General features: G+C 51.1%; 1 protein-coding gene across 1 annotated transcript in view; it reads left to right on the top strand.

The window, feature by feature from the left end:
- MAP4K2 (mitogen-activated protein kinase kinase kinase kinase 2) overlaps positions 1 to 25,830 on the top strand; it is a 35,827-nt gene extending 9,997 nt beyond the window's left edge. The window contains exons 6-32 of the mRNA XM_035098275.2: positions 529 to 576; positions 770 to 812; positions 1,878 to 1,950; positions 2,369 to 2,500; positions 5,620 to 5,682; positions 6,470 to 6,551; positions 7,685 to 7,795; positions 8,665 to 8,743; positions 9,345 to 9,403; positions 10,018 to 10,061; positions 10,436 to 10,474; positions 10,920 to 10,956; positions 11,050 to 11,221; positions 13,674 to 13,786; positions 14,302 to 14,343; positions 14,533 to 14,617; positions 14,706 to 14,785; positions 15,975 to 16,035; positions 16,265 to 16,388; positions 17,140 to 17,198; positions 18,561 to 18,664; positions 18,818 to 18,989; positions 21,468 to 21,536; positions 21,653 to 21,739; positions 21,938 to 22,008; positions 22,880 to 22,935; positions 23,837 to 25,830. Of these exons, the coding sequence (XP_034954166.2) occupies positions 529 to 576; positions 770 to 812; positions 1,878 to 1,950; positions 2,369 to 2,500; positions 5,620 to 5,682; positions 6,470 to 6,551; positions 7,685 to 7,795; positions 8,665 to 8,743; positions 9,345 to 9,403; positions 10,018 to 10,061; positions 10,436 to 10,474; positions 10,920 to 10,956; positions 11,050 to 11,221; positions 13,674 to 13,786; positions 14,302 to 14,343; positions 14,533 to 14,617; positions 14,706 to 14,785; positions 15,975 to 16,035; positions 16,265 to 16,388; positions 17,140 to 17,198; positions 18,561 to 18,664; positions 18,818 to 18,989; positions 21,468 to 21,536; positions 21,653 to 21,739; positions 21,938 to 22,008; positions 22,880 to 22,935; positions 23,837 to 23,924 (2,193 nt within the window). The 3' untranslated portion in view covers positions 23,925 to 25,830. The remainder of the gene's footprint in view (positions 1 to 528; positions 577 to 769; positions 813 to 1,877; positions 1,951 to 2,368; positions 2,501 to 5,619; positions 5,683 to 6,469; positions 6,552 to 7,684; positions 7,796 to 8,664; positions 8,744 to 9,344; positions 9,404 to 10,017; positions 10,062 to 10,435; positions 10,475 to 10,919; positions 10,957 to 11,049; positions 11,222 to 13,673; positions 13,787 to 14,301; positions 14,344 to 14,532; positions 14,618 to 14,705; positions 14,786 to 15,974; positions 16,036 to 16,264; positions 16,389 to 17,139; positions 17,199 to 18,560; positions 18,665 to 18,817; positions 18,990 to 21,467; positions 21,537 to 21,652; positions 21,740 to 21,937; positions 22,009 to 22,879; positions 22,936 to 23,836) is intronic.
- The last annotated feature ends 1,929 nt before the right edge of the window (positions 25,831 to 27,759 follow it).

The following is a 27,759-nucleotide window of genomic DNA, read 5'->3' as shown; positions in this document are numbered from 1 at the left end:
AAAGCTTGCATCATTACTTATCTCCTTGGCTCAGGGACTCCATACCCTCCAACATTTCTCCCGGTGAAAATAAGGGCATCCTAAGGAAAAGTGGGATATTCAGGGATCAAATCAGAAAGCAAGGGAGTGCTTCTGTAAATCTGGGACTGTCCCTGGGAAAAAGGGACACTTGCAGGGTCTGGCACGGTGCAGGGGTGGACTTTGGTACCCCCAAATGGAACTCCTCCATTAGGGAGAGATCTTCTCAATTTGGCGCCCCTGGGCTCAGCACCCTGTGCAGGGGAACTACCCATACCGCCCTAAATCCTCCGCTGAATGGTGTGAAGGTGGATAGAGATAAGTCCCCCCCCACTCCTTCTCTCCTAACGTGAGAACCCAGCTTCCTCCAGTAGGCGGGGTACCGTCTCCCCACCCAGTGTAAGTCTGTGCTCGCAACTTGTGCCTTGGCTAACAACAACACTTAGATCCTGCTTCGTCTGCAGCACAGCCAGGCCTGGCTTGATGCTTCTGTTTGCTGCCTCTTTTCAGGGCCTTCACCACCTACACACCAAAGGGAAGATGCACAGGGACATAAAGGTATGATTTCCCTGCAGAATCCAGGGAAATCCTGGATTTCCTGGGCTCAGTCGCCCTTTGAGGTTGCTTTCGTCAGCCTCGGAGGAGGAAGGCAAGGGGTGGGTGGGAAGGGAGGGGAGCAGACTCTCTCCCCACCCCCCACCCCATTCTGCTTGGGCAACAATAGCTGCATTTCTCTCCCCTTTTTTTCCAGGGGGCCAACATCCTGCTTACAGCCAACGGAGACGTGAAACTCGGTCAGTTCCTCTTCTCGTCTTGCTTTCTTGTGGCAAGCCTTTCCTACTTCCAGCTGCCACTCCCAAAATCTTCCTCTAAATATCTTCATCTGCGGGTTTCCCTCCCCCTTCCCTAGACCATCCATAGCCTTGACTGGGGGTGTCCCAGGTTGCTGAACTTAGTGGGGACCTCCAGATTGGGGACTGCAGGGGCGGCTTTGGTCTACCTGTTCACATCCCTCTGGCTTTGCACAGGGATGAGATCGATTTACCTTATTTTTCGGTGTATAAGACGCCCCCTCCCATGTATAAGACGCCCCCTACTTTTAGGGAGCCCAAATTTAGAAAATGGGCATATGCACTATCTGTGTATAAGATGCCCCCAGATCTTTAACCTTATTTTAAAGTAAGAAAACTTAGTCTTATATACGGAAAAGTACGATACTGTATTTATTTAAAACAGGGACTCTGGTTGTATCTCGCCGTCTTTTCTAGGGGTGTGGCGGTGGCTCAGGAGCAGAGCTGGGGAGTTGCATGCCAGCTTCAAACCCCCCCCCCCCAGTTTGGCATTTCTTAATATTGTATTTTATTTGTTTGGTTTTTGTGAGATACCTGGAGAACGTAGGCTGCATGTAGGCCATAAATCAATACAGTGAGTGGTACCTCTACTTACGAATAACTCTACTTACGAATGTTTCTACTTACGAACGGAGCTCCGTCCGCCATCTTGGATGCGGTTTAGATAGGATTTTTTCTACTTACGAATTTTTAGATAGGGTTGCTTCGACTTACGAATTTTTTTCTCCCAATGCATTCCTATGAGATTCGACTTACAATTTTTTTCGACTTACAAATGTGCGTTTGGAAAGCATTAAATTCGTAAGTAGAGGTACCACTGTAAATGAAAATATTCTGGGTGGGTTGAGAGGTGTGGGCCTAGGGATATTTGAAGGGTTTTATTGGGGGAGGGTTGTAGGGCCTGGCCCACAACCCTCCTCCTGTGGAGCCTGGATTGCTCTGGCCCACCACCTGAGCAAGGAACGTTTGCCCTTCTCCTCTCTCAAACCACCTCCTTCCTTCCCACAGCGGATTTTGGGGTCTCTGCAGAGCTGACGGCGTCTGTGGCGAAGCGGAACTCCTTCATTGGGACCCCCTATTGGTAATGTTGGTGGGGGGGCACTCTGTTCCTTCCTCTGCCCCCTCTCTGTCTGGAGGGTGAGCTGTGGGGGCCATGAAGCCCCTAGTTTGAACCTCAATTCAGCCACAAACGTACCCAGTGGCCTTGAACACTCTCTGCCTCGGTCCTTCGGCCTGCAGGATGGGATGGTGGTTCTGACCACCCCTGCAGGGTTGGTGTATGTGAAGCACCTTCGTAGCCTTGGCTGACGGAGGGGAGGTGTTGCTCAGTGGGCAGAGCTCTCCTCACAGGTCGGCAGTTGCAGGGAGGACCAGGCCGCAGCAGGCGATGGGGAAGACGGGCCCTTCTCTTCCTGGAGAGCCACAGCTTCAGGTCCATGCAGGCCACCTTTTCCCAGAGTGGCTGTTTGGCTCAGCTCTGCCCCTTCTCGTCCTCCCAGGATGGCGCCAGAGGTGGCTGCGGTGGAGAAGAAAGGAGGCTACAACCACCTGTGCGATATCTGGGCCCTCGGCATCACGGCCATTGAGCTGGCGGAGCTGCAGCCGCCCCTCTTCGACCTGCACCCCATGAGGTGAGCTCAAAAGTTAAGCCTCAGTTGAATGTGTGTAAATGTTGCTTGTATTTACTGAAATCATTCTATATGGCCCTATCATAAAATATCAGGGTAGCGCACAACAATAAGAGCCTTTCAACAGTGGAACGGACTCCCTTGGAAAGTGGTGGACTCACCTTCCCTGGAGGTTTTTAAACAGAGGTTGGATGGCCACCTGTCAGGGATTATTTAGCTGTTATCCTTGCATGCCACAGGGTTGGACTAAATGACCCTTGGAGGACCCTTCCGACTGTACAGTATTGTGTTCCTGTGAATATATATACAGTTGTACCTTGGACGTTGAACGGAATCCGTTCCGGAAGTCCATTCGACTTCCAAAATGGTTGAAAACCAAGGTGCGGCTTCCGATTGGCTACAGGAAGCTCCTGCAGCCAATCAGAAGCTTTGGAACCCGTGTCAGACATTCAGGTTCCAAAGAATGTTCGCAAACCGGAACACTCACTTCCAGGTTTGCGGCGCCCGGGAACCAAAACGTTCGACTCGCAAGGCGTTAAACATCCGAGGTGCAACTGTACAATGAAATAGAGATCACCGTTACAATCGCAAAAGGATATTTAAAATGGCTAGCCCATGAGCTGCAGAGGTATTCAGGAAAAGGTATTCAGGAGACTCCCGGAAGTCAAAAGCGAGAGGGTGCCCACCGCATCTCTGCTCGAAGATCATTCCATAACGCAGCACTAAAAGCCCTTCTCCCAGTGAGGACCGGCTGAGGCTCTGGCTAGCAGTGCACCTCTGGATGATCTCAGTGATGGAGCTGGGATGCAGGGGGTCAGGTGGTCCTTACGGTATCCTGGCCCCAAGTTGCTCAGGGCTTTGTTACATCAAAAGAAGAGGCTTGAGCCTCACCTGGCTGCAACAGGAGCAGCCAATGCAGAGGTTTTAGTAGAGGTGTCCCATGCTACCAAGCCGTCTGCCCCCATCAGCAGTTTAGCTTTTGGACAGGCCTCAAGGTTCCCAGGGCATGGTCTTCATCAGCCAAGTTACCCTAACCCCGATCCAACTGCCTGCCTGTCTCCCTGGCATCCAGCCTGCTGCCAGAGGAACGGGTGGCACGTTGGTGTTGATGAGAATCTGGCACCGCCATCTGTTCACGAGGGCCCTTTTCCTCAGCCGCTGCTCGTATCCTGCCTTTAACACTGTCAAGGAGAAGCAGAATCTGCAGATCAACCCACTGTTGATGCTGTTTTCAGGAAAGCTTGTGTACAAGCAAATTCCTTGAAGTATTCCTTAAAAAAAAAAAAAAAGTGGGTGCAAAAACGATTACCCTTGCAGGAAACACTGCAAGAATTGTAGAGTTGGAAGGGACCCTGAGGGTCATCTGTTCCAACCCTCTGCAATGCAGGAATCTCAGATAGATTATGCACGACAGGTGGCCACCCAACCTCTGCTTAGAAACCTCTAAGGAAGGAGAGAGTCCACCTCCTCTCGGGGGAGTCCGTTCCACTGTCAAATAGCTCTTACTGTCAGAAAGTTATTCCTGATGTTGAGTCGGAATCTCCTTTCTTGTAACTTGAATCCATTGGGGTCCTAGCATCCGGAGCAGGAGGAAAACAAGCTTGCTCCATGTGAAGATGGCAATCATATCTCCTCTGAGTCTCCTTTAAACATACCCACTTCCCTCGGCCATTCCTCAGTCTTAAGGCTTGGTTTCCAGACCTTTTATCATCTTAGTCGCCATCCTCTGCACATGTTCCAGCTTGTTTATTTATAGAGATGAAATGGGTGGAAATAGCATAAAAATAGCAAAGGGAAGAATTAGGTACCCGGCTGGTTGCCTTCGGCTGCAGAGGGGGTTGCAACCAGTGACTTGAGTCCTTTTCCTGGCCGTCCAAGAGGGTGGTGGCTCTACATAGCTTTGAGGCCCCCCGCCCACCTGAAGCAGCTTTAGGCAAGTGTGGGAAGGGAAAGGGGAGCTGCCCTCCCCATCTCCTGTGAGGTCCCAGCCTCGGTCACAACCAGGGGCGTACCCAGGATCAAAACGGGGGGGGGAGAGAGAGAGGGAAGGAAGGAGGAAGGGAAGGGAGGAAGGAAGGAAGGAAGGAAGGAAAGAAAGAAGGGGTGAGAGAGAGAGAGAGAGAGAGAAGGGAGGGAGGGAGGGAGGGAGAGAGAGAGGGAAAAAGGAAGAAAGAAAGCGGGGGGGGGAGGAAGGATTGAGCTCCCGTCTGCCCCCCCCCCCAGCTCAGGCTGCTTCTCCCCCCTCCCTCGTTCCTGATGCTGGCTGAAGCCAGGGAGGGGGCAAAACCAGCCCAATTTCAGGCTGCTTCTCGCCCTCCCCATGTTCCTGTCGCTGACTGCAGCCGCGGAGGGGGCGAAAACAGCCCAATTTCCATAACCCGCAGCGACTTTTCCCCTTCAGTTTTCGGAGGGAAAAAGTGTTTGGTTATGGTCCGTAAAATACAGGTGTGTTTTTTTTTTGCTTCTTGGGGGGGAGCTGCCCCCCTGCCCCTCGCTGGGTATGCCCATGGTCACAACCACTCTGCTCAAGGTTTCTGGGAGAAGCGTGAATGGTGTCACTTGCTCTGAGATGGCTAAACACACCTCTGCTAAGAAACAGCCTGCATGTGGATCCTGTGAGGGCAGGCATGCAAAGCGCGTGCACACACAAACATGAAGGCTTCTGGTGGGCGGGAGGATTAAGCAACAGGAAATGCCACATGGAGGCCTCTCCAGTAAGACTGGCTTTGCCTGCTCTCAGAGCGGTGTGTGTTTTGTGTGACGTGCTGTCTGTCTGTTGACATTGGTGCCCCACTAATAACAATCTCAGGCCTGTCCTACTCAGCAGAGTAAGTTTGCGTGCAGGACAGAAACATGGGCTGAACCTTTTCTTTTTCAAAGGCAATTGTGGGGGGGGGGGGGAATGGACCCACAACAGTGCAGAAAACCAGGCCCAGATTTCTTGAGTGACCCTCCTAGCGGTTAGCATGTTTGAACATCAGACATAATCATCAAATGGTGGGGCTGGGGGTGGGTGGGGTGGGGACAAATTCGGGACAACAGAGGCAGGTATTTCCCCTTTTCTAAAACACGCAGGAGGAACAAAGCAGGAAAGATGATCCTTGTTTTGTCTTCCCCTTCAGGGCCTTGATGCTGATGTCGAAAAGCAGCTTCCAGCCCCCCAAGCTAAAAGACAAGGCCTGCTGGTGAGTGACTGAGCAACAGGGCTGTGAAGGAGGGCAAACCTGCTCCCTCTGCTGGGTTTCGGTTGTGTGTAAAGAAGGCTGGATCTGACCACCTTATGCCAGTGAAATGCAGTGTCATAAAGGACAGGTCGGTGGACTGGGTTCAGATTCCTGCTTGGCTACAAATCTGTATCCTTGAACCACTTGCTTTCTCTCTTAGCCTCCCTTCTCGGGGTTATTGAGAAGGTACTGTGGGAGGAGGACTAGAAGAAGCTGAGGGGGTGTGTGTGACAAAATGTCTCTCCTGGGAAAGATGTGGTGGCTTGGGTGCTGAGTGGGAGGAGGCAGGCAGACTCCAGAGGCCCCGTGGTGCACCCCACCCCTGGACGCGCCCCCCAAGGCATCCAAATGGCTTCCACCACCACTGGTCCTCAGGTAGGTGGGGGGCGGCTGCACCTGAATGCCAGTTGCTGGGACTCTTAAGGGTGGAGAGTTCTGTGGCTGTTGTGCTTTATCCAGCTGGAGGGCTTCTTCGATCCCCTGGCTACTGTGAGAACGGGATGCCGGACCAGATGGCCTGATCAGCTCTTCCAGTGTTCTGAAGGGGAATTGGCAAATCCTTGGAGGATAAAGCTATCTGTAGTTACCAGTAGTGATGGTTTCAGGCTGCGATGGAGTTTGCTGCTGAGTACCAGCTGCTGGGGGCATTGCTGGGTTAGGGCTGCTGTTGTGCTCACACCCTGCTTTCCGGTTACTCAGCTAGACACTCGACTTTTAGCTTGTCTTATCTTCCCTTTCTCCCTTCCAGGTCGGCAGATTTTCACCATTTCCTCAAACTCTCCTTAACCAAGAACCCCAAAAAGCGTCCCGTGGCAGAAAAACTCCTGCAGGTGACTCAAGATGGAAGTTGGGGTGGGTGGGCTTGGAGAGGGCGGAGATAGGTACTTCCTTCCAGAGAATTACAGGAGTGTCTTTATAAAAGTGCCTAAAATTCTGCTTTTTAAAAGTGAAATCTCCAAACAAAATTATTATTTTTACCAGGTTTTTTTTTTTGGGGGGGGGAAATGCCAAAAATCAACACTTCTGATATGGGCAGTGTCAGGGGATTGTTGCGGCTACTCTCGAGTAAAGTCCGCTCTGTCTTTCAGAGTTTTATTGTGCATATTATTTACAGTGCAGAGATATCAGAAAACATGACTGCCTATTCCGATTCAGAACCCGGCAATGGCTTCCTTCGTGTCTTGGACCAGCATAAAAGCCTGGGCACCCCAAAGCACCTCCCCCTAGCCCTGCGTGTGGGCGCGTGCCTCAATTCGGGCACCGGAAGGGGCTGCGTTCCTTCTCCCGTCCTTTGGAGCGTTGCAGAGGCTCCAGCAGCTCGCTGCGCTGTCCTTCCTCCTCTGGCCAGCTGGGTCGGTGCCTAGGCTCTGACATGTCTGAGAGCCCCCTCTCCACCCTGCTCCATTCCTCATTCCCTCCTCCTGACCCGCTGCTAGTGCTGTCACTGGGCGAAGTGCTGGTCAGGATGACTGGGGGAGGGTCCCTGTAAGGAGTCCCTCTGACAGGCAGCCATGCACCCGACTTTCCCCAGACATTTTATCCCAAATCCCAGTTATGTCCTGGAAATTCCAGACGTATGGCAGCCTTACTGTTGCACTCGGGTCCTGTTTGGAGGCTTCCACTGTGACATGTGCTTGGCCACTGTGGGACCAGGATGCTGGACTAGCTGCTCACTCTCCCGGTGGCCTGATCCAGCTGCTGCAGGGCTCTTCAGTTGTCCTTACAGCGGACACTTTAGTTGCTGTGAGAGCCACTGTTTTAATTTAATTTCCCACAGTGCCCTGGTGTTGTCCTGCTCTGGGGCATTGTGGGAATTAAAATCTGGATCCAGCTGCCCAGGAGAGGTGACAGGAGGGGGCTGCAGCAGCTGCCCAAGAATGCCGCCTGCCAGCCCTGTGCCTGGCGGGCATTTGGGGGAACCTTGAACCCTCCTCTCCGCTCACCTTGTCTTCCTCTCCACCAGCATCCTTTTGTTAGCCAGCCATTGGCTCGCGTCTTAGCCATCGAGCTACTGGATAAAGCCACGAACCCAGATTTGGCAGCGGCTGCCCTGGTGGACGATGGAGACTTAGAGGTATGGTCCCCAAAAGCGGTGGCAGAAGAGAGTGGGGAATCTGCCATAGACCCAAGCCATTGACTGAGCAGATCTGTTCTATGCCGAGAGCCAAAGAGTAGAAGATGGCAAGAAGCTTATTTTGGCTAAATAGGAAGAGAAACCTCCTAAGAGTGAGAACTCTTCCACAGTGGAGTCACAGGCTGCCTTGTGGGGGGTGGGGGCTCCCCTTTGCTAGGAGGTTGCTCAGCAAAGGCCCAGCAGGAATGTTGATGCAGTTGCAACAGCCTGCACTGCAGATCCTGTCGGAGGGGGACCTCCCAGAGATTTTCCAACTCCGACCTCCTATTTTTTTCATGCAATGCATATAATTAACTTGTGGGACTCACTGCCACAGTATATGTTGCTGGCAGTGGCCTGCTTGCCCAGGTGACTTTTTGAAAGGTTCAGGCCTAATTCATTGGCCTGTGCACAGCTAGCAAGAGTTACCACCCCATGGGCAGAGTGCGGGCAATTGGGGGCTACCATGAGGCCAGAGCTGTTATCTTTTATGTTCTGGTCCTAAAAAACCTCTGTTGAGAATGAGAGACGTGGGAGTCTTCCTCTTACCACATCACACCAAACTGGCCTGTCTAGCCCAGTGTTGCCAGCCCTGCCCGGCAGTGGCCCTCTCTGGGGTCTTTTCCCAGCCCTTCCTGGAGGTGGCAGCAGGGATTGAACCAAGGACCTCCTGCACGCAAAGCACATGCTCTCCATGCATTGGCTGAGGCTGATGGGAATTGTAGTCCAAAGCATACGGAAGGCACCAGATGGGTGAAAGCTGCCCTGGAGGCTCTTTGGTCCGACTGAGTTCTTAGGCATGCTTGACTTTCTCTCTTTAAACCACTCAGGCTTATGAAGTTTTTCCTGACAAAATCCGTTCCCATCGGCCACACGGGCCAGTTGAAGGGACCCTTGCAGAGATCCAGTGTAAGTTTCCCCGGCTCCCCCTGCCCACCCGTTTGGATCTTGATTTCTCTCTCAGGTGGGGCTTTAAATCAGCCTGATTTCTCTCCAGACTCTCCCATGGCATGGGAAGCCCCCTAGCGAAAGTGGAAAGCTGTTTGGGGCTGGCTGGGGATGTTGGTGAAAGTCCCTTCTGGAGACGGTGGCTGAAAGGTGCACCAGGAGCTTAGGATGGTGTGGAACTGAGCAGAGGTGTTTACCTGACCTCATTGGAGGGGTGCGGAGAGGTGGCAGTCAGGCTGGGATGGTGCAAACTCCATGGCAGGGCCAGTCTGATGTTCCTGCTGGTGTGTTTGCACTGTGCCACCTTCACGGCCACCTCTCCCTCCCAGTAAGCACCAGCATCTTGCCTGCTAGGAGGTCTGGAAAACACCTCTGTCTCCCTCCCCACGTCCTGAGCTCCTGTGGGGTATCTTGCAGCCCCCCCCTTTTGCCCTGCAGTGGCCTTTGAAGGCAGGGTATAGGGAGTGTTTTCTTGGGTGAGTGGCATGAAGGCATTTGGGCCTTGGTGGTGGTGGGGAAGCCCTGCTTCTGAGCAAAATGGCTGATGTTTGTTCTTTTATAGTTAATCAGGTCAAGTTCGGGCCCCCGCTGAGGAAAGAAACAGAGCCTTGGTGCAGTCTGGTAAGAACGTCAGTCAATGTGTGTGTATGTACGTTTCAGAGGGGCAAAAGAGTGAGCGGATTGCTTGCTTTGGCCCCAGGGCGCATTTGGGGAGGGAAATTCACAACTGATATGCTGACTTGGGGGTGGCGGGCAAAATTCATCCATCGAATCATAGAGCTGGAAGGCACCACAAGGGTCACCTAGTCCAACCCCTGCAATGCAGGAATATTTTAACCAACGTGGGGCTTGAACCCACAACCCTGAGATTATTAGTCTCATGCTCTACCACAGGCATCCCCAAACTTCGGCCCTCCAGATGTTTTGGACTACAATTCCCATCATCCCTGACCACTGGTCCTGTTAGCTAGGGATCATGGGAGTTGTAGGCCAAAACATCTGGAGGGCCACAGTTTGGGGGTGCCTGCTCTACCAGCTGAGCTATCCCAGCTGGGTCATTGGCCCACCTTGCCTGATATTGCCTACTCATGACTGCTGGTGACTTTCCAGGCCCTCAGGAAGGTAAGACGCCTCTTGCTCCTCTCCTCCCTTCTTTCACTGGGTATTTTTGGGGAGTGTGTGCATCAAATTATTCTAGCCTTAAGATTTAATGGTGATTTTTGTGTGTTTTGCAGAAGGAAGAGGAAGAGGAAAACTGGATGGTGTTAGGAGATGGAGAGTAAGGAGCCTGGGAGAAGGGTAGGGTGATGGGAGGTGGGTGGGCGTCCCTGTTTCTCCTCCCTCCCCACCTTTGTGAATCAGGATGGCCACCTTTTCCTTCCTGCTGGGAGGAAGAGCTCGAGAGCGGCCGCTTTTTCTCCCCCAGCAGAGATGGGGAAAGCAGGGCCTGTTGAATTTCTGCCTGCTTTGCTGCTATTAAGGGGACAACCAGAAAAAGGGCCGCCTTCCTACAAGGAAGTGGGTGGAATTCAGGGAGTTAGAAATGAGGTTGACGTAGCTGGGGCAGGGGAGGAGAAGGAAGGAGGCAGGACTGCTGCACAGGTGTGAGATTTCCTGATGGTACTTTTGGTGCTGTTTTCCTCCTCTCTTTAGGAGCCTCCTTCAGTCGGTGGAAGAAGCACTAGAGGAGAGGTATGCTGATGCTTGGGTGGTGGAGGAGGAGAACTTTGGGAGCTGCTGCCTTTCTATGACTTCAGGCTCTTTGTATGCCTCTGGCCCTCTGTTATTGTCTCAGCTCCGGCAGGCAGAGACAGAAGAGGTGGAGCTGCCTTTCCAGCCAGGCCCCATCCTGCAGTTCTGGCACTCCCATCTCCAGACAGGCAAACTCAGCCCCCTCTCTACTGTGAAGTTTTTAAACTTCCCCTGCCCTGACTTTCAAAGTGTTTAGGCTGGCAACTGAGGAACGGGTCTCCCTGCACATGCTCAGGCACTCTGTTCTTTGCTTATTGTGGAGCTTTGGCAATTAGGTTCTGGAGCCAAGTCCTGGTCTGTGTGGGCACAAACTGAGCCCCAAATATTCCCCTTTCAAGGCAATAACCCCCCCTTCCTGTTCTGATGAGTCCCTTGTCTCTTGCAGGAGCCTCACCATTCGCCCAGCAGGCACCACAGAGAAGGTACTGTTTCTTCATTGCATCTATCCCATTACCCCGCAACCTCCCCACCCTCAGTCTCCCCCACTAAGAAGCCGTTTCCCTTGCTTTATTCAGGTCCATGAGGAACAGTGGCCCAGCAGCACTGGTGAGGTGGACATGAGCACCATCAAGAGGGGGCCCCTGTGGGATTTTCTCAACCTGGAGCTGGCCTATAAGGCTCCCTGGGAGCTCGAGGAGGGCCTTGACTTCCCAGCCCCCGAGTGTCAAAGAAGCCAGAGCCTACCAGGTGAGGAGGAAGTGGTTGCAGTGAACACAGAGGGCCCCCAAAATGAATTTGGAGTCTTCACCCTTCTAGGAGAGGGGATTTGTGTTCTGAAAGTGGAAATCTACAGAAAAGAGCTTTGAGAAAGCATGCTGGGGAGTGGGGGGAGGGTTGGAGACGGCACAAGCGCTGGCCAATAGGCCCTGCGCATAGAATCGGCTTCTGGTGGAAGCTGGTTTCTTCTGAGCTCAGTGGGTTCTTCACCAAAGGGCTATCTAGTTTATCCAGTTTTCCGATGCCCGGAGCCCAAATTTGCCAAAAGCGGCTCAGGTTTTGCACTGAGAAAAGTCAAAGTTTGTGACACGTATAAATGATGGGAATGGAGCCACTTCTCCTCATTCTACATGATTCATTCCAGGTTTTGCCAGTGCTGGAAAGGGGAAGCTGCACCTCACTGGATATCTTATTCAGCCCCTTGTGATATTTCACCAGGAATCGCCCACACGCTGTCAAGCATATATTAGGCACCTTGAGCAGAAACTTGTTCCCTGCTTTTTCACCTCCTTGAAAGCTGGGATTCTTCCAGGTGCTGAATTTTCACACAATCTTGAATTATGCTCAGTTTGAATGAATTCAGCCTTTTCAAGACCAGCTGTGAAGCAGGGTTTAATCTGGGGCTCTGAAGGCTCAGGTGACGATAACTTAGTTAGGGTGGCAATAAGTTATTGTTGCCTGAGTTTTCAGGGCCCCCCGATTAAACCCTGCTTCGTCACATCCTCCCAAGATCAAATAGGCTGCAATCCTATGAATGCTTGATTACTCCTGGTGGAACTTACTTGTGTGTAAACATGCGTAGGATTTTTTCCCTGCTTGTTTTTCTTGTTTTTCTGCTATAGTAAATAACAATAATGCCAGACTGGCTCCTTCTGTCATCTGCAGGCAACGTGGAAAAACAGGCTACTAGCCTCTGAGACATGCGAAGATCTGGGGTGTGGGGGAATAAAAAACTGGGAAAGGGGGAACCATTTCGCCACACATTTTTTTGGAAAGAAATTGGGGGGGGGGGAACTGAGGGACATTGGAGGGGGACACACACCGGCTTTCACAGCTCTTCTCTTACCAACTTCCCTTCTACCAGGTGGGCTGGTGGAGAAGGGGAGGAGGAGATGGATTGGGGGAGCCTTCTGCTCCTCTTCTATGGCCAGAATGGGAGCCAAGTGGGGCAGGAGCTTCCTATCATCCTCTGCTTGTCCACTTGCTTCCTTGCTCGCCTCCAGGGAGTTCCATGTCACCCATGGCAGGATGTTAAACACAGACCCGGATTTCAGCTTCCTATTTCGCTTCGGCATTCCGGCACATCACACCCCCAAATGTTTTGGGTGTGTCTTTTAATTAAAAGCAGCCTCCAGAAGCCATAAAGCTGAGAGGAGGAGGAGAGGCAGTGAATGTGTGTGTTTGGTGGTGGTGGTGGGGGCAACAGTAGTGCTTAACTCTTTCCCTACTACCCTTTTTAAAATGCATTGCTTTCTGCGGCTGCTCCCCTCGCCCTTTTACAGGATTCCTAAAGGATGCTTAGAGGGATGCGGGTGGTGCTGTGGGTTAAACCACAGAGCCTAGGACTTGCCGATCAGAAGGTCGGCGGTTCGAATCCCCGCGATGGGGTGAGCTCCCGTTGCTCGGTCCCTGCTCCTGCCAACCTAGCAGTTTGAAAGCACGTCAAAGTGCAAGTAGATAAATAGGTACCGCTACAGCGGGAAGGTAAATGGTGTTTCCTGCTCTGGTTCGCCAGAAGTGGCTTAGTCATGCTGGCCACATGACCTGGAAGCTGTATGCCTGCTCCCTCGGCCAATAATGCGAGATGAGCGCCGCAACCCCAGAGTCGGTCACGACTGGACCTAATGGTCAGGGGTCCCTTTACCTTTAAAGGATGCTTAGCAGGTTGTTGCTGTTGGGGTCAAAGCTGGGGGCTTCATTGCATGTATTTTTGTAAAAAATGGATTTATGTCCTACTTTAAAAAACAAACAAACAAACAAGGCTTTATGGCAGCTGAGAATCAAATCTGATAAACCAATAAATGCTGTACAGTAAAACGATAAAACCATGCAATAAAATGGCATAGTAGAAAGAAAGCAAACCGGCAGCAGGGAGTGGAATAGATAAAATGAAATGGTTGGCAATTAAAACCAAGCCATTACAGAAACGGAGTAGTGGGAGGGGGCTTGGCAGGGAAAGGGTTAAGCAGGCATCCAGGATGGCATCTGTGCAGTTGGGTGGGCTACATAGCTGTCAAGTTTCCCCTTGTGAGGAAGCCTATTCAGCATAAGGGAATTTCCCTTAAAAAAAAGGGAGAACTTGACAGCTATGGTGGGCTAGTGGGCAAGTGGAATCTGGCAGAGAGAAGCTCTATTTCTGACCCCTTCTTAAATTTTTTAATTTGTGCTGGTGTGACAGCGACTCTTGTCTTTCCCCCCACAGACAACGCAGATCTGGGCGATCCTTCAGATACCTCACGGACAGGCTCCCCGAAGCCTGTGGACTCGCTCCTCTCCACAGAATGGGCTACCATGAAGAGGAAGGAAGAGGCCACTGTAAGTCGGGGCACCCCAAAATCTCCAAGCAAGGAAGCCTGGGATCAGAGCAGATAAATCAACCGTTAAAGCCTGTTTCTGGTGGCGGAAACAGTGGTCTTACGGAAAGTGACCTAGCTGGCTAAAACCTTCGGAGAGAGTGCCAGCAGGGTGGGCTGCTGGGTTTTCCCCTCCAAATATAGGCGTTTTGTGGGGTGTAGTAAGAGAGAAAGGTGGGGCTTGGGGAGTAGCAGGACATGTCTGGATTGGCTCCCTGACACTTGGGAAAAAGCCCCCAACGCTCCTGTTTCTCATGAGGAGTGCCCCGCCCCACCTGCTACTGGTATGGGGTTGAAGGCTGCAATCGTATTGAAGGGAAGCGGTCTGGAGTTAACCCAATATGTTGGCACCTTCAAATAATGACTTCCTTCCTTCCTTCCTTCCTTCCTTCCTTCCTTCCTTCCTTCCTTCCTTCCTTCCTTCCTTCCTTCTCTGGTGACTTCCCCCACCTCTTCTTGACCCCTCCTCTCTTGCAGAGGCTGCTGTGTCATGGGTTGCCTCCCACTCCAAAAGTCCACGTAAGTCCTCTTCACTGGGCAGGGGAGGGGCGGTACATGCACCAGCAAACTGGGGCCAGGAGATCGGAGTGGAGCAGGGGGGTTACAGCAAAGGAATTTTGTAGGTCTCAGTATAGGAGCCCTGGAAATGGGTCTCCAGCTCCCCTCTCCGCTCCCCTCTCCAGCTTTCTGTGTCTTCTCTTTTCCAAGATGGGGGCCTGTTTCTCCAAAGTCTTCAACGGCTGTCCGCTGAAAATCAACTCGGCTACGACGTGGATCCACCCAGAAACACGAGGTAGAACCCCACATGTTTCCTGTGGAACCTTGGCACCAGGGATTGGCAGCTGGTGATCTGACCTTCCCCCTCTTCTTCCCCACCGTAGATCTCTACCTAGTGGTGGGAGCCGAAGAAGGCATCTACACACTCAATATCCACGAGCTCCATGAAGACACAATGGAGAAGGTGAGGACCCTGAAGAGGGAGGAGCTGGGGTGGAGGGTTCTCAACACCATGGGAAGCAGGGGCGGATCCTTGTTTCCACACACCCCATGGGACCAGGTTTGGGCCTGCCCACCTGTCTTATCATCTGACATTAAAATGATGCCAAATTACCCAGTTAGAAATTGAGCGGCGCCAGCAAAAAAATACACCTCTGCTCAGTACCAATGCTCAGTGGAAGGCATTGGTCAAGGGGCTGCTGGCTGAGGCAACATGGATGCTTGGCCTCGGCTGCAGTGGTGCTGTCCGTGGTCCTGAATCGCAGCTGTTTTGCTCTCCCTCCAAAGGACCAAGAGCTACCTTCCCTCTGCACTTTCCAGGTATGACCCATGCTTAAAAGCTTTGTTTCCAAATGCTCTAATTTTTGCTCCAGAGCTTTCCTCACAAAAAACCTGCTCTTTACCGCCAAGCTGGAGCAAACAGCAATCCATGGAAAATCCAAATTGCTGTTTGTTGTGGGTCAGGTTTAAAGAGCGGGTTTTCATGAGGAAAGCTCTGGGGTGAAAGAAAGAGAAATCGGACAAGGAGCTTCAGAATGTGGAGTGGCAGATCTGGGGAAAAGCTAAGCCCTCACTTGAGCCTTGCCCTGCCTGCCAGGGGAACTAGGAACTTCTGGCCTCTCCTTGCTTGGGCCTTTAACATGAACACCACCAGAGGTGGACCTTCCCCGTGGAACGCAACAGGAAGGGCAGGTGGGTGGGGGCGTTTGGTGGTGATCAACTCGGGAAGCCCTTTCGTTCATCGCTCAGAGATGCCCACGAGAGCTGAGGTTTCTTATCCCTACAAGCGCTTTTCTTACAAGCATTGAAATTTTATATTGTTTTTGCTGGCTCCTTTAAAATTATATATATATATATATATATATATATATATATATATATATATATATATATATATACATACATATACATACATACATACATATACATATACATATACATATACATATATATATATATATATGAGTGTATACACACACACACAATTCAATCTTCACTAAGTTCCTTGTATCTAACTTGGACACACTTGTTTCATGCCATGAAAATGGTAGAGATGGCCTCAAGCGACTGATCTCTCTCTCACCACTTCTCCCCCTCTCTCCTGCTTTGTGCCATTCGTCCCACCCCCACCCCCGCCTGCTCCCCTCCCCCAGCTCCTTCCACACAGGTGCTCTTGGCTCTACTGTATGAACAATGTGCTACTGACCTTAGCTGGTGAGTGTCCAGAGACAGAGCTAGAAAATCCCCCCCGCGCACATTTCCCCCCTTTTTATCTCGCCCATAGGTATTGGGGTCAATTTAAGGGGACTGAGGGAGAGCTTCGCGCTTTGGGTTTAGAGGGGCAATCGGGTGCGTGGCTATAGGACTTATAAAAAGTCCTGCTTAAACTTCCACTTTGCTCCGTCAAATGATCCTCCCGATTTTCCCGCTTCTGCCTTTGCAGGGAAGTCCTCCCAGCTCTCTTCCCACAACCTTGTGGGTCTCTTTGAGCAGCGGCGCCAGCTGCAGAAGCGGCAGGTCCCCCTCTCCATCGCCACCAACCGGCTGACAGAGCGGATCATCCCCAGGTGGGGAGAGGCGGGGAGGGAGGGACACCCCTTGCCCTTTGCCCCCTGCCCCTGCCCCTGCCCCCACTTCAAAGAGAGGAGAGTAGTAAATTCTCTCCTCTCCCCCCCCCCAAACTACGTCTGATCACAGTGTTGGAAGCATGGCTGATTTCTTCAAGCTGCTTCCCAGGGAGCTGCTTGCGACTGGAACTGAAGCTGGGGTGGGTTAGCTGTGGGGTCCTGGGGAATATGTTGGGCAGGCAGAGGACCCATAGGAGCAAGGAGCTGTGCAGAGCCCCAGATCTCCACCCTGTGGTTTCTGGATGCCCCTGGGCTTAAGAGGCGGCCTGTACATTCCTAAGCCAGCCTATGTGATGCCCAAGAAGAGGATCCCCCCTGGGTGACTTCAGGTGACTCCCACCTGAATCCCCCCCCGCAAGGGCCACAACCAGGCAATGCCAGTGGTATTGAGGCTGGTGGACCCAGTGGATTTGATTTCCTATAAAAGCAGCTTCCTGAGTTCCTGCTTAATAATTCCTTTATTGGGCCTCATGAGGACTGGAGTCTTACTTCATTGGGGGGGGGGAGGACTATAGCTCTGTATTAGAGTTCCTGCTTTGCAAACAGAAGACAGTCCCCTGCTCAGTCTTAGACAGACTTTTCAGTTAAGGACGGACTTGGCGGGGAGGACCCTCTCCCCCTTGCCTCTGACCTGGTGAAATCCCCCCCCCCCCGCACTCCAAGGCCTAAAGCCGTTCCTTTCTTTTGACAGGAAGTTTGCCCTCTCAGCCAAGATAGCTGACACCAAAGGATGCTTGAAGTGCCGTGTAGGTGAGTTTCCTGGCCTTCCATCTCCCTCTCCCTCTCCTTAACCTTAACTCCACTGGAAAGAGGACTTGTCCTCCATTTTGGAGAGGGGGCAGGCCTGTTGGGAAATGACAGTTGGTGGCTGTGTGAGGGAAAGAGGAGTTTGGGGGGTGTAGAGGGTGGAGGAGATGAGGGGGAGAGGGAGAGAGATGAAAGTGTAATTTATTTAATTCTATTTATATCCCAGCTTTGCTCCAAGGAGCTCATGAGGTCATATGTATTTTTTCCCCTCCCCGTTCTGCCCTCACAACAACCCTGTGAAGTTCGGTGGAGAACTGGATATTTAAAATTTGACTGCGATTTGGGTCACACCAGTATTCCCCACCCCAAAGCCAAAAAGGGAGCAGCTTTTAAACTCTGGTCTTATTTCATAGAGGGGGGGGGTGTATGACAGTTTGTAAACGTTTAAAAAATGACCTGGCAAATATAAATGAAATCCCACATGGTGGAGGCGACGTTGTAGCCCTGTGTTATGCCAGCCTTCTGGAGTGTTGTGCTTTTTTGAGAAATGCAGTTGGGTAGAATTGAAGTAAGCCGTGCTGAAAGGGGGAAGTGGGTGATTAATGGCTTCCTCATCCATTGGAAAAAGAAAACGGGGTGACTCTTGTGGGTGTGCAAAATTTGATGAGAAACATGGCATGATGGGAAAATAGTAATCAATGCCCCCCAAAGCCCTTTAGCAGTCAAATTTGCAGCTCCCCTCCCCACTCACATGCATTTCCCTAAAAAACAAGCCCAGTGAAAAGCCCAAGTGAAATTCGGCTAAATGATGCCCTGGAGGAATTGTGGGGTGTTGTGCCTTCCAGATTCAGAGCAGCATTGTTGCAGACCCAGCAACAGTCACATGCAACCAGCGGCAATTTTGCAGCCTTTCGGAGCTTGCGTGAACATGGAGAGCCCTTCACACAACATGTTAAACCGAAAGGCTTTTTGTTCGCTGAACTTAATAATGCAAGCGGGGAAGTGTTTTAGCGCAAATTAAAATACAGCTGTTTTATTTTAAAAGATAAGCACACTGCTAAAATGGCACTGCCCATGTGCCCAAGTGTAGAGGGCATGACAACAGGCTCAATCCACAACATGGTACAACAACTTCCTTGCCCGCAGCTCATGCTCTGCTGCATTTCTTCTTGAAAGGACAGAGAATTGCACTCTGAATTAGTTTTTCTCAAGAGACAGGGAGAGGCGCCATGAGAAGCAAAGCCCTTTTCTGCTGTCAGCTGCCGTTGGGCAGGAGGCTTTGACCAAAGAGGGGGCAGGAGGCTCTTCTGGGGTCAGGGGGGACTTTGGAGAGGTTGAAACCCCCCCGGTTCTTCTGTATTTCAGTGCGAAATCCTTACTCTGGTAGTACCTTCCTCTGTGCTGCACTCCCTTCCAGCCTGGCCCTCCTGCAGTGGTACGAGCCTTTGCAGAAGTTCATGCTGCTGAAGGTAAGTGGGTGCAGGGCCAGGAATGGAGGTGCAGGGTGGGAGGAGGGACCCTCCCCCTCCCCCTCTGGCATTCCAAAGACCACCCGAGGGAGCAGGCGGGGAGGGCGTGGTTGGGCAGTGTCAGACCTAGTGCCTGCATTCTCTCCTCTCCAGCACGTCTCTGTGGCGCTGCCCGTCCCGCTGACCCTCTTTGAGCTGCTAGTTGTGGAGACGGAGGAATACCCGCAAGTGTGCTTGGGGGTCACCGGCACCGACCAGCCAGGGGCGGAGCTGCATTTCAGCACCCTTTCCCTCAGCACTGGCCTCAGCACTTCAAGCCCTTCAGGTAAGAGAGAGGGACCCCAGCATGGAGTTGGGGAGGGATGAGGCCCGGCCCGTTTAAGAGCTGCTGCATAATTCCCTCTGCTCCCCTTTTGAGGGAACCCATAGGAGTGGAGAGGGCTCTTGGGCTCAATCCTGCTTGTGGGTTTCCCAACACAGGCAGCTGGTTGGCTGCTGTGAGAACAGGATGCTAGACTAGATGGGGCCCGCAATGGCCTGATCCAGGCACCCCCAAACTGCGGCCCTCCAGATGTTTTGGCCTACAACTCCCATGATCCCTAGCTAGCAGGACCAGTGGTCAAGGATGATGGGAATTGTAGTCCAAAACATCTGGAGGGCCAAAGTTTGGGGATGCCTGGTGATCCTACAGGACTCTTCTTACATTTTCTTTTTTCTTAAGGAAGGGTGAAGGACAAAAGCCAGGTGTGCAGGAATAAATAAACACATAATAAAATAAAACCATCTCTGCCACAGATGCACCCCATAGGCCTGGCCTGAGTGGTTTTGTTGTTACAATGGACCCAACCCCAAATGTTGGAGGGTATCCTGGCCCCTCTAACGGGAATGATCCTGTTTAAGGTTCCAGCCACTAAGGTTCCAGGGCAGTCCCCTTCGAGGAGAAGATACAGGTAAAACTCGGAAAATTAGAATATCGTTGAAAAGTGCATTTATTTCAGTAATGCAACTTATCATTTTTTCTTTTTCTTTTAATTTTTACAAATGCTTTTCTTTTGGAAATTCCACAGTAAAGTAATAAAACTAATAGGTACAATAATACAAAAACAAACAAAAACAAACATCGCTATTACATTTCATTAATTACATTCCATTTGTAATTGACCCGCCTAACGACAAATAATTACAATTACAATAAAATAAAGGCTTGACATATCTTGCTTTGCATGTCATGCATCTAGCTCATATATTGGTTTCACCCTTTAAGTTGCATTACTGAAATAAATGCACTTTTCGACGATATTCTAATTTTCCGAGTTTCACCTGTAAGTTGTTGGGAGTCTCAAGCAGGCGTAGTGCCCCCATAACCCCAGCTTTTCCATTTCTAACATACATCCAGCATTTAATGGCTCCTGGAAACCATTGACTACGCTCAGGGCTGTATGGGGTTTGCCCCCTCTGGGCTTTTAAAAAGTTGTTTTGTACTTCATCCGAGCATGGTGACTCTGTTGGCACCTGCCCAACTAAGTTTGCGATTATAATTTTTTTTGTGTTAAATAAAATTGCGTTTTTTAATCTTGACTTTCCACTAAAGAGCTCAGGGCCGCAGACATGGTTCCCCTTCCAACCATTTTATCCTCACAACAACCCTGTGAGGTGGGTTAGGCTGAGAGATGACGACAGGCCCAGGATCACGCAGGATGCATGCGAAGAGTTCGGTTCTGTGGGGCAGATTTGACAATGGGTGGTCAAAGGCAAAGTAACCAGACGGCAGCTGGCTGGACTGGCGCCAGAGATTGCAGTGCCCGGCAGCTGCCAAGGCCCATGGCTCAGGAGGTGACCCAGCTGCCAGCAAGAGCTGCCATATAAAGAGAATCTTCCATCTGGCTCAGTATTGCCTGCAGTGACTGGCAGCAGCTGTCCAAGGTTTTAGGCCCTACAAGGAGATGCTAGCGGGGACTGAGCCTTGGGAGCTTCTGCATGCAAAGCAGATGCTCTACTACTGAGCTGTGCTGCCCTTTCCCTAAAAATAAAATAAGATTCTAGTCCTCATGGTTCCGAACAAGGGACTGAACTGAATAGGAATGCAGTCTGTGTTTATTAGGACCAGTCAAATGTTGGGGTATGTAAAACAGCAGGAGAGATTGATTTTTAATGGGGGATTACTGATTTAAAAATAAGGATTTGTGGGCTGACAAAGTGAAGAGTAGCTCTTCTTGGCATTAGGGAATATGTTAGAGTTAAGCAAAAGTCTAGCAGGATCCAGAAATGAACAGCCGGTGGGTAACGAAGAGGAAGAAAATTGAAGAAGAAAAAAATCAAAGATAAAATGCTAAAATATCGTTTTTGAAATGGAATTTGGAAACGTATGTAATATGAGCAGTTAATGGGGGTGGGAAGTGAAACATCAAGATGGCAGGGTGGGAAGTCACTTTTAAATTTGTATTGAGTTTGAATTAATGTGGTGTTAAATTCATTAATTTTTTTGAAAAGCAATAAAAAATAATTGGCAAAAAAAGGAACGCAGGAAATCGCCTTATGCTGAGTCAGATCCGTTGCTCCATCTGGCTCAGTACTTGACTACACTGACAAGCAGTGGCAGTTCATGATTCCGTGCAGGGGACATTCCCTGTCCTGTAAGGAGAGGTCACTGGGGCAGTCTGCATGCCAACCACCTTCTCTTTTCCCACTGACACCTCGCCTCTCTTGCTCCTCCTCCCGTTCCTCTGAATGTGGCCCCCAGCTTCCCCCGCCCCTGCTGCCAGGGCCAGCCCTAGACTAGCCTCCCATGCCTCTCTCCTTGCAGGTCGGCCCTTGGTCATGGCCAGCCACGTGACGCAGATGGACCGAGACACTGTCCTGGTGTGTTTTGAGCGTAAGTCTTTCCCCAGTTTGACCTGCTCCCTCGGCCTTGGTCTGCCTGCTGCCCCTCCCCTCGCTTGCCTCTTCGCCCTTTGGCCAACGCTGCCCCTCCTCCTCTCGTTCCCTCAGGTTGTGTGAGGGTGGTGAACCTCCACGGCGCCCCTCAGGGAGCCCTTCCTCCAGAACTCACGTTCCACTTCCCTATCGAGACCATTGGTAGGTGAGGGTACCTGGGCGGGGTGTGTCGGGGTGGGGTTTGAGGCCTCCCAAAGGGGGCGTGGATCCTCGAGTGCCATCCCTCTGGCAGTATCGGATTTGGGAGGTGGGGTTCCTGATTCCTGAGTTTAAGAGGCTCTTGCTGTGATAGCCAACCTCTGGGCTGTTTGCTCACTTGTTGTCTCCCCATTCTTGCAGTGTGCCTTCAGGACAGTGTCCTGGCCTTCTGGAAACACGGCATGCAAGGCCGAAGCCTGGAATCCAGTGAGGTGAGTCCGGCCAGCTTGGGGCAGAGGGGCCTGTGGGCATCAAACCACCAGCCTGTCAACAGGACCATCAGAGATAACACGGGTTAAGCTCCATTGGGCAGTGGAGGTGGCGAGGTGCTATTTTGCCTGGACTGTGTGCCTTCCGTCTGTGACATTTGACGTATGGAGGATAGCTCAGTTGGTAGAGCATCAGACTCTTAATCTCAGGGTTGTGGGTTTGAGCCCCACATTGGACCAAAGATTCCTGCATTGCAGTGGGTTGGACTAGATGATCCTCGTGGTCCCTTCCAATTCTACAATTCTATGTATACCCACCCACTTAGGAAGGTCCTTAGCTCAGTGGCAAGAGCATTTCCTCTGCATGCAACACGTCCCAGGTCAAACCCTGGAATGCTGCCAGGGTGGGACCAGACTAAGCTAAATGGACTAACAGTCTGACTCAGTATAAGGCATCTTCCTATCTCTGACCTCCACTGCACTCTCCTTTCATGGTTTAAGTGGTGCCTTTCTGCTGCGTGGCTTAGTGGTTTGTTGGACTAGAGATGGGCACGCCTGGGTTCAAATCCTCATTTGGCCATGAAACCCACTTGAATGGCTTTGAGGCCACCATTGGTTCTCATAGGAGGTGGTTGTGAGGATAAAGTGGTGGGTTGGGGATTATGTGCAGCAACCCTGAGCTCCTTGAAAGTTGGGTGGGATATAAATACAGTTAAATTTTAATCATTATCATTAATAGAGTAGAAAATGTGAGGTAATTAATAGGAGCAGTGGGTTAATTCTTTTTCCTTCCTTAAGAAGTTAAAGGGTATTATGGGTTTGATAAATGTGGCGTGGGGATTTCCCACTCAGCTGTCCCTTCCTTCTGTAACAGGTGACGCAGGAGGTGGCGGATGAGTCCAGAGTGTTCCGGGTCTTGGGAGCTCACAGGTGAGGAAATGCCTCTGAGGAGGAGACCTCAACATCTCTCCATTTCCCACCTTCCTGTGGCCACGTCACATGGAATTCAGTGTCCCCTCTGATCCACATACAGTACGTTGCTTTTTGACTGAGTGGGTGTGTTCACGAGCCACACTAAACCACAGTCCAGTGCTCTGTAGAGGAGCTGGAACAGCCTGTCTCCGCCTCTCCCTTCCTCCTTTTGATGCAGCCAGGGCTCCAGCAGAGTTTAGTTTTGCAGCCTCCTGTCGTTCTGTTTGAACCGCAGGTTGTGGTTGGAAACAAGCTCTGGTTTCGTCAAAAAATGCATGGTTGGACGGTGTCTTGGCTTGTTTTGACCACGGCTGGCGTTTGCTTTTATCCACAATCTCTGATTCAAATGGAACGACAAGCCAGGATTTTGCAAAAAGGAAGACACAGTTCTGTTGGAGTCCTCCTCATCCTCCTGTTCACTGCAGAGGAGGGAGGAAAGGAGGCTGTGGAGCAGGGAAGCCCAAAACTCAGAGATGCATGGTAAGGACATTTCTCTGTTCAGCGTGGTGGTTGTTATATATTTATTTATAAACCACCTTTTCCACGACAGAAGGCTTACAGATAAAAAAACAGCTAAAACCAGCTAGTGTTGCAAGCAAACGGGGCCAGTTTCTCGACTGGTGTGCACTGAAAGCTTTCCTTCCTCCCTGTGCCTTTTAAAAATATTTTTTTAAATTTCTTTCCCACCTTCCCTCTCAAAGGGCAGCAAAGTCCCTGCCCGGTCCCGGGGTACTTCTTGCCATCGCCCTGGCTGTGCCTGTGAGCTGCTGTGCCAGCCCTTCCGTTGCCTGCCTAGCACATGCCTGTACATGGGCTGTGCTGCTCATTCTTCTTGCCTCCTCTCTCTCCTCCCTGCCAGAGACATCATCCTGGAGAGCACCCCTACAGATAACCCCACGGCGCAGAGCAACCTCTACATCCTGACGGGTCACGAGAGCAGCTACTGACGACCTCCTTCCAAAGCCTCCAGCCTCTGGGAGGTGGTCAGCTCAGCCTCGTGGGGATGCACTATTGTTGGAGACAGAGGGCTGCAAGCCATGCCTGCCGATGGCAGAGATGATTGCCAACACCTGTGAGTGGCAGAGAGGGGTTGGAAATCAGAAGAGTCCCCGCTCTGCTGCCACATACACTGGACACAACCTCGGTTTGGCTCCGGAAATGCTCTTCGCCCGTCGTCCTTGTCTTCCTGAGAACCTGCTGTGCCCAAGGATGGGAGGAGCTCTTTCCTCCTGACTTAGGCCAGCAACTCCTGAGAAACTTTTGCAATAATTTGACCACTAGCCATTGGGAAGAATTTGCAAATCTTTCCTGGCTGACCCTTTGTGCCTGCTTGAATGCTTCCCTCCTTCCCTTTAGGAGTTGCGCTCCCGTGATGCTGTGGAGGGGCGCCAAAATCTGCTGCCGTGTGAAGACAATCGTTTGTTGGGTGGGGGAAGCGCACCCCCCCTTCCCTTAGCACTTGAGCTTTAATTTAAAGGTCTTTCAGGGCACTTTGAGATTCTGGCCTGCCCCCATTGACTGGGGGGGGGGGTCGGGCAACATTTGTTTTGTGGCTGGACAGCTGAGTGGACAAATGTTGAAGATGGGCAGGGCTGAGTGATGATGATGATGATGAAAGAGGTGGGGTGTCTATGGGGGTTTGGCGTGTGTGTGTGTGTGTGTGTGTGTGGTTGGGTGTCATGCTTGTTGATTGACTAGGTAGGGAGAGTAACTGCCTCCCTGTATGGATGGTTGTTATTTTGGGTGAGACAGTGGTGGCTTAGGTGGCACCTGAGCTCATCGCCCAACAGAGCCTCTCAGGTGCTCCAGGCCAGTTCTGTCCATCACTGTAATTAATCCCCATGCAGGACTGTGAAAGGGGCTGTGGAATCTCTAGTGGAATCTTTGCAAATCTCTAGTGGAACCTTTGCAAATAAACAAAACAAAACCCTACAGTTCCCAGGGGCCTTTAGAGAGAATGCAATGCAAGCCAGTTTTGAGAAGGTTTACACTATGGGAGCCAAACCAGACAGTATGATAAACATCTGCTTCTTGCATTGCTTGATGGCCTGTTTTGTTTTTTATAAAAAGGGGGTGTAACCAAACACATTAAATGCAAACTTGCATGTCATGTTATGTGGGGTGTCTTTCGTCCAGCATGTCATGGCCTTACCTATACTGTAGTTGCTATCTGGAATGCAAGGAGGAGGAGGCCTGAATCTTTTCCCCATGAACCACAGTCCTGATGAAAATGGTCCCCATGAGGGAATAGGAGCTTCTCTCGCAGGGTAAATAGCTGCCTGCAGGATGGTGTGGCAGGAGGGCTGGGGGAAGGATCCTGATCCTCAGCTGTTCACTTTAAAGTGCAGTCACACATTTAATGTACTGTCTGGGGTTTTGGCCTCCTTTTAGTAGCATAGATGTTCACTCTGAGGCAGGCGGTGAAGCTCCAGCTGGGCCATGTGTTGTGGGTGTCCTGCCCTGGGGGGGGGGTAGGTTGGCTGAATGACTACTGACTGGACTGCTGCTGTGGTCCTCCTGCCAGGCACACTGACTCAGCTTGCCTTGAAAGCAGAGGAAGGCAGCATGAGTCACTTCAGGGGAGGTTTGTGTGTGTTTTGGGGGCCCTTCTTTGCTGCCTTTGAAGCCCAGAAGAGACTCCCCATCAGAATCACAACTGTGGACCATCAGGGCTGACCGCAACTCCGCTTAACTTGGATGCCAGGAACTTTCCTTCCCAGGATGCCAATATCTCTGTGGTTTTTAATTGCTAAAGCTGGAATTTATTGTCTGAGAACAGAGGGGAGAAAACCCAAACTTGAAAAGAAAATTGCTATTTAACGTGAGGGTTTGATATTAAATTGTGGTATTTTACTCCCCAGTGGATGTGTGGAATGAATGGATCTGACTTTGTTAAATTTTGAATTGGGAGCCTTTGGTGTGATGTTTTAGTCCAATCTAGACCCGGAAAAACTGTCTGCGGACAAATGTCGGCTCCCTCAGCCAGTAAATCAAGATGAGCACCTCAACCCCAGAGTCGTTCGCAACTGGACTTAACTGTCAGGGGTCCTTTAGCTTTACCAACTTTCTCTTTCTGTGATGCTCCTCCATAGCTGGTTAAGAGGTTGGGAGGGCTAAAAAAAAGAGGACCTGGCTTATCTCTGTGTGTTTCTTTAGGAATTCCATGGGGTTGACTCAGTAGGGGATTGGTATTGTAATCTGTCATGAGATTACATGTGGGGAAAGCCCACAAATAATTTAAAAAGTTTTTTAAAAGACCCAGTTCCCCCCTTTTCATTTGCTATGTGTTTGCAGAGCTTGATTAGCTTGGGGACTTGGCACTAGGGGTAGGGGAATGCTAGTTTTAACTTACTCTGATGTTGGGGGTGATTCCCTCACCTGTGAACTTTCTTGACCTGCTGCCACAGGTCCAGGGGTGGAGACTGAAGGACACAAGTGACAAAACAGAGCCACGGCAGAGAACACTTGGAGATTCCCAGTGCAAATCCCCACGTGTATCCCCCAGAGGAGGAGGAATGTGCCTCAGTGTCCCCCCACCCCCTGGTTCCAGCTCCCATTCCTTGCACATGCTACAGCAGGGGGGGTGAAGCTGGAATCAGCACCCAGCCACGGACTGCTTCATCCACCCATCCATGCACATACGTGCACCCACACAAACACACATCCACATTGCTTTCAAACAAAGAGGCAGACTGTATTCTCTCTAAGGGGGGACATCCTCTTTCCATCTGAGGGGGTAGGAAAGATGAGCAGCTGGGCAAGCCCCTCCTGGCACTCTCTCCTCCACTCTCCACCACAGGCCCACCTTTCCCCCCTACTTTTGTTCCAGAGAGTCACGACATCAAGAGCAAGTCAAAAGTCATTGCAGTGCTAGGCACCAAATCTTATCTTCCTGGTGCAGACATTGCCTCTTGTCATTTCCTCTTGTTGCTGTCTTCCCTCCCATGGAAGGCACAGGGACAACCACAAGGACGCATACACACACATATATACTTCTGCTGGCAACACACACCACAAGGACTCAGCAGCAAGAGCACACACACCCCTCCAATAAAAACAAAACACCCCAGTCTACCTCATTGGTGCATGGAATAACTCAGTCAGCAGCATGATCCCAAGGGAATGGAGTGATCAGAACCGTTACCTGGAATTAGGTTTGGGGTACAGTTCTTGATTTCTACAGCCACGGGGTAGCATTCCCACCCCCCACTGTAAAAGCCCTTCTTCCAAATCCCAGCTGTGTCTTGGCTAGAAGTGACTCTTCAGTGGCCATGGAGAGTGACCCATCATTCCCACTTATCATAGTTAACCCATGGGGTGGGAGAAGGATCTGCTTCACCAGCATGTTTCCTGGAATAAATGTGCCAGTGAAGGAGCACTCAGCAGGACTGAACCATACCCCCTTGGCTGTCCCATCAGTGATGTCTGATGATTGACAGGTGGTTTGGGAGGGAAAGGCCTCACTAGCCAAATTGGACCCCCTGATGGATCAAGAGACTAACCCACAGAATGGAAGTTCTCCACTACCTAATTTGGGGAGGACCCAAGTGTAAAAGGGCTGAGAAGCACTTTCCTGAACAAACCCTGGACACTGATTATGGCATTTTTAAAAAACCTGCCAAAAATCCCCCACAGGGGTAATGAACATGCTGGTCTGCCAGCCTAGGGGTGGCCATGATACCACCCATACCATCTGAGTATGTTGCCAAAAAATGGCAGGTCCTCCATCAAGAGGCAGCCCCTGCTCAGGTGATCAATAGTAAGGCTGGCACAGGACACAAC

This window comes from Zootoca vivipara, chromosome 17 (genome assembly GCF_963506605.1).
Source record: "Zootoca vivipara chromosome 17, rZooViv1.1, whole genome shotgun sequence".
NCBI classification, from domain to species: domain Eukaryota; kingdom Metazoa; phylum Chordata; class Lepidosauria; order Squamata; family Lacertidae; genus Zootoca; species Zootoca vivipara.
This window is presented reverse-complemented; position numbering and strand designations above follow the sequence as displayed.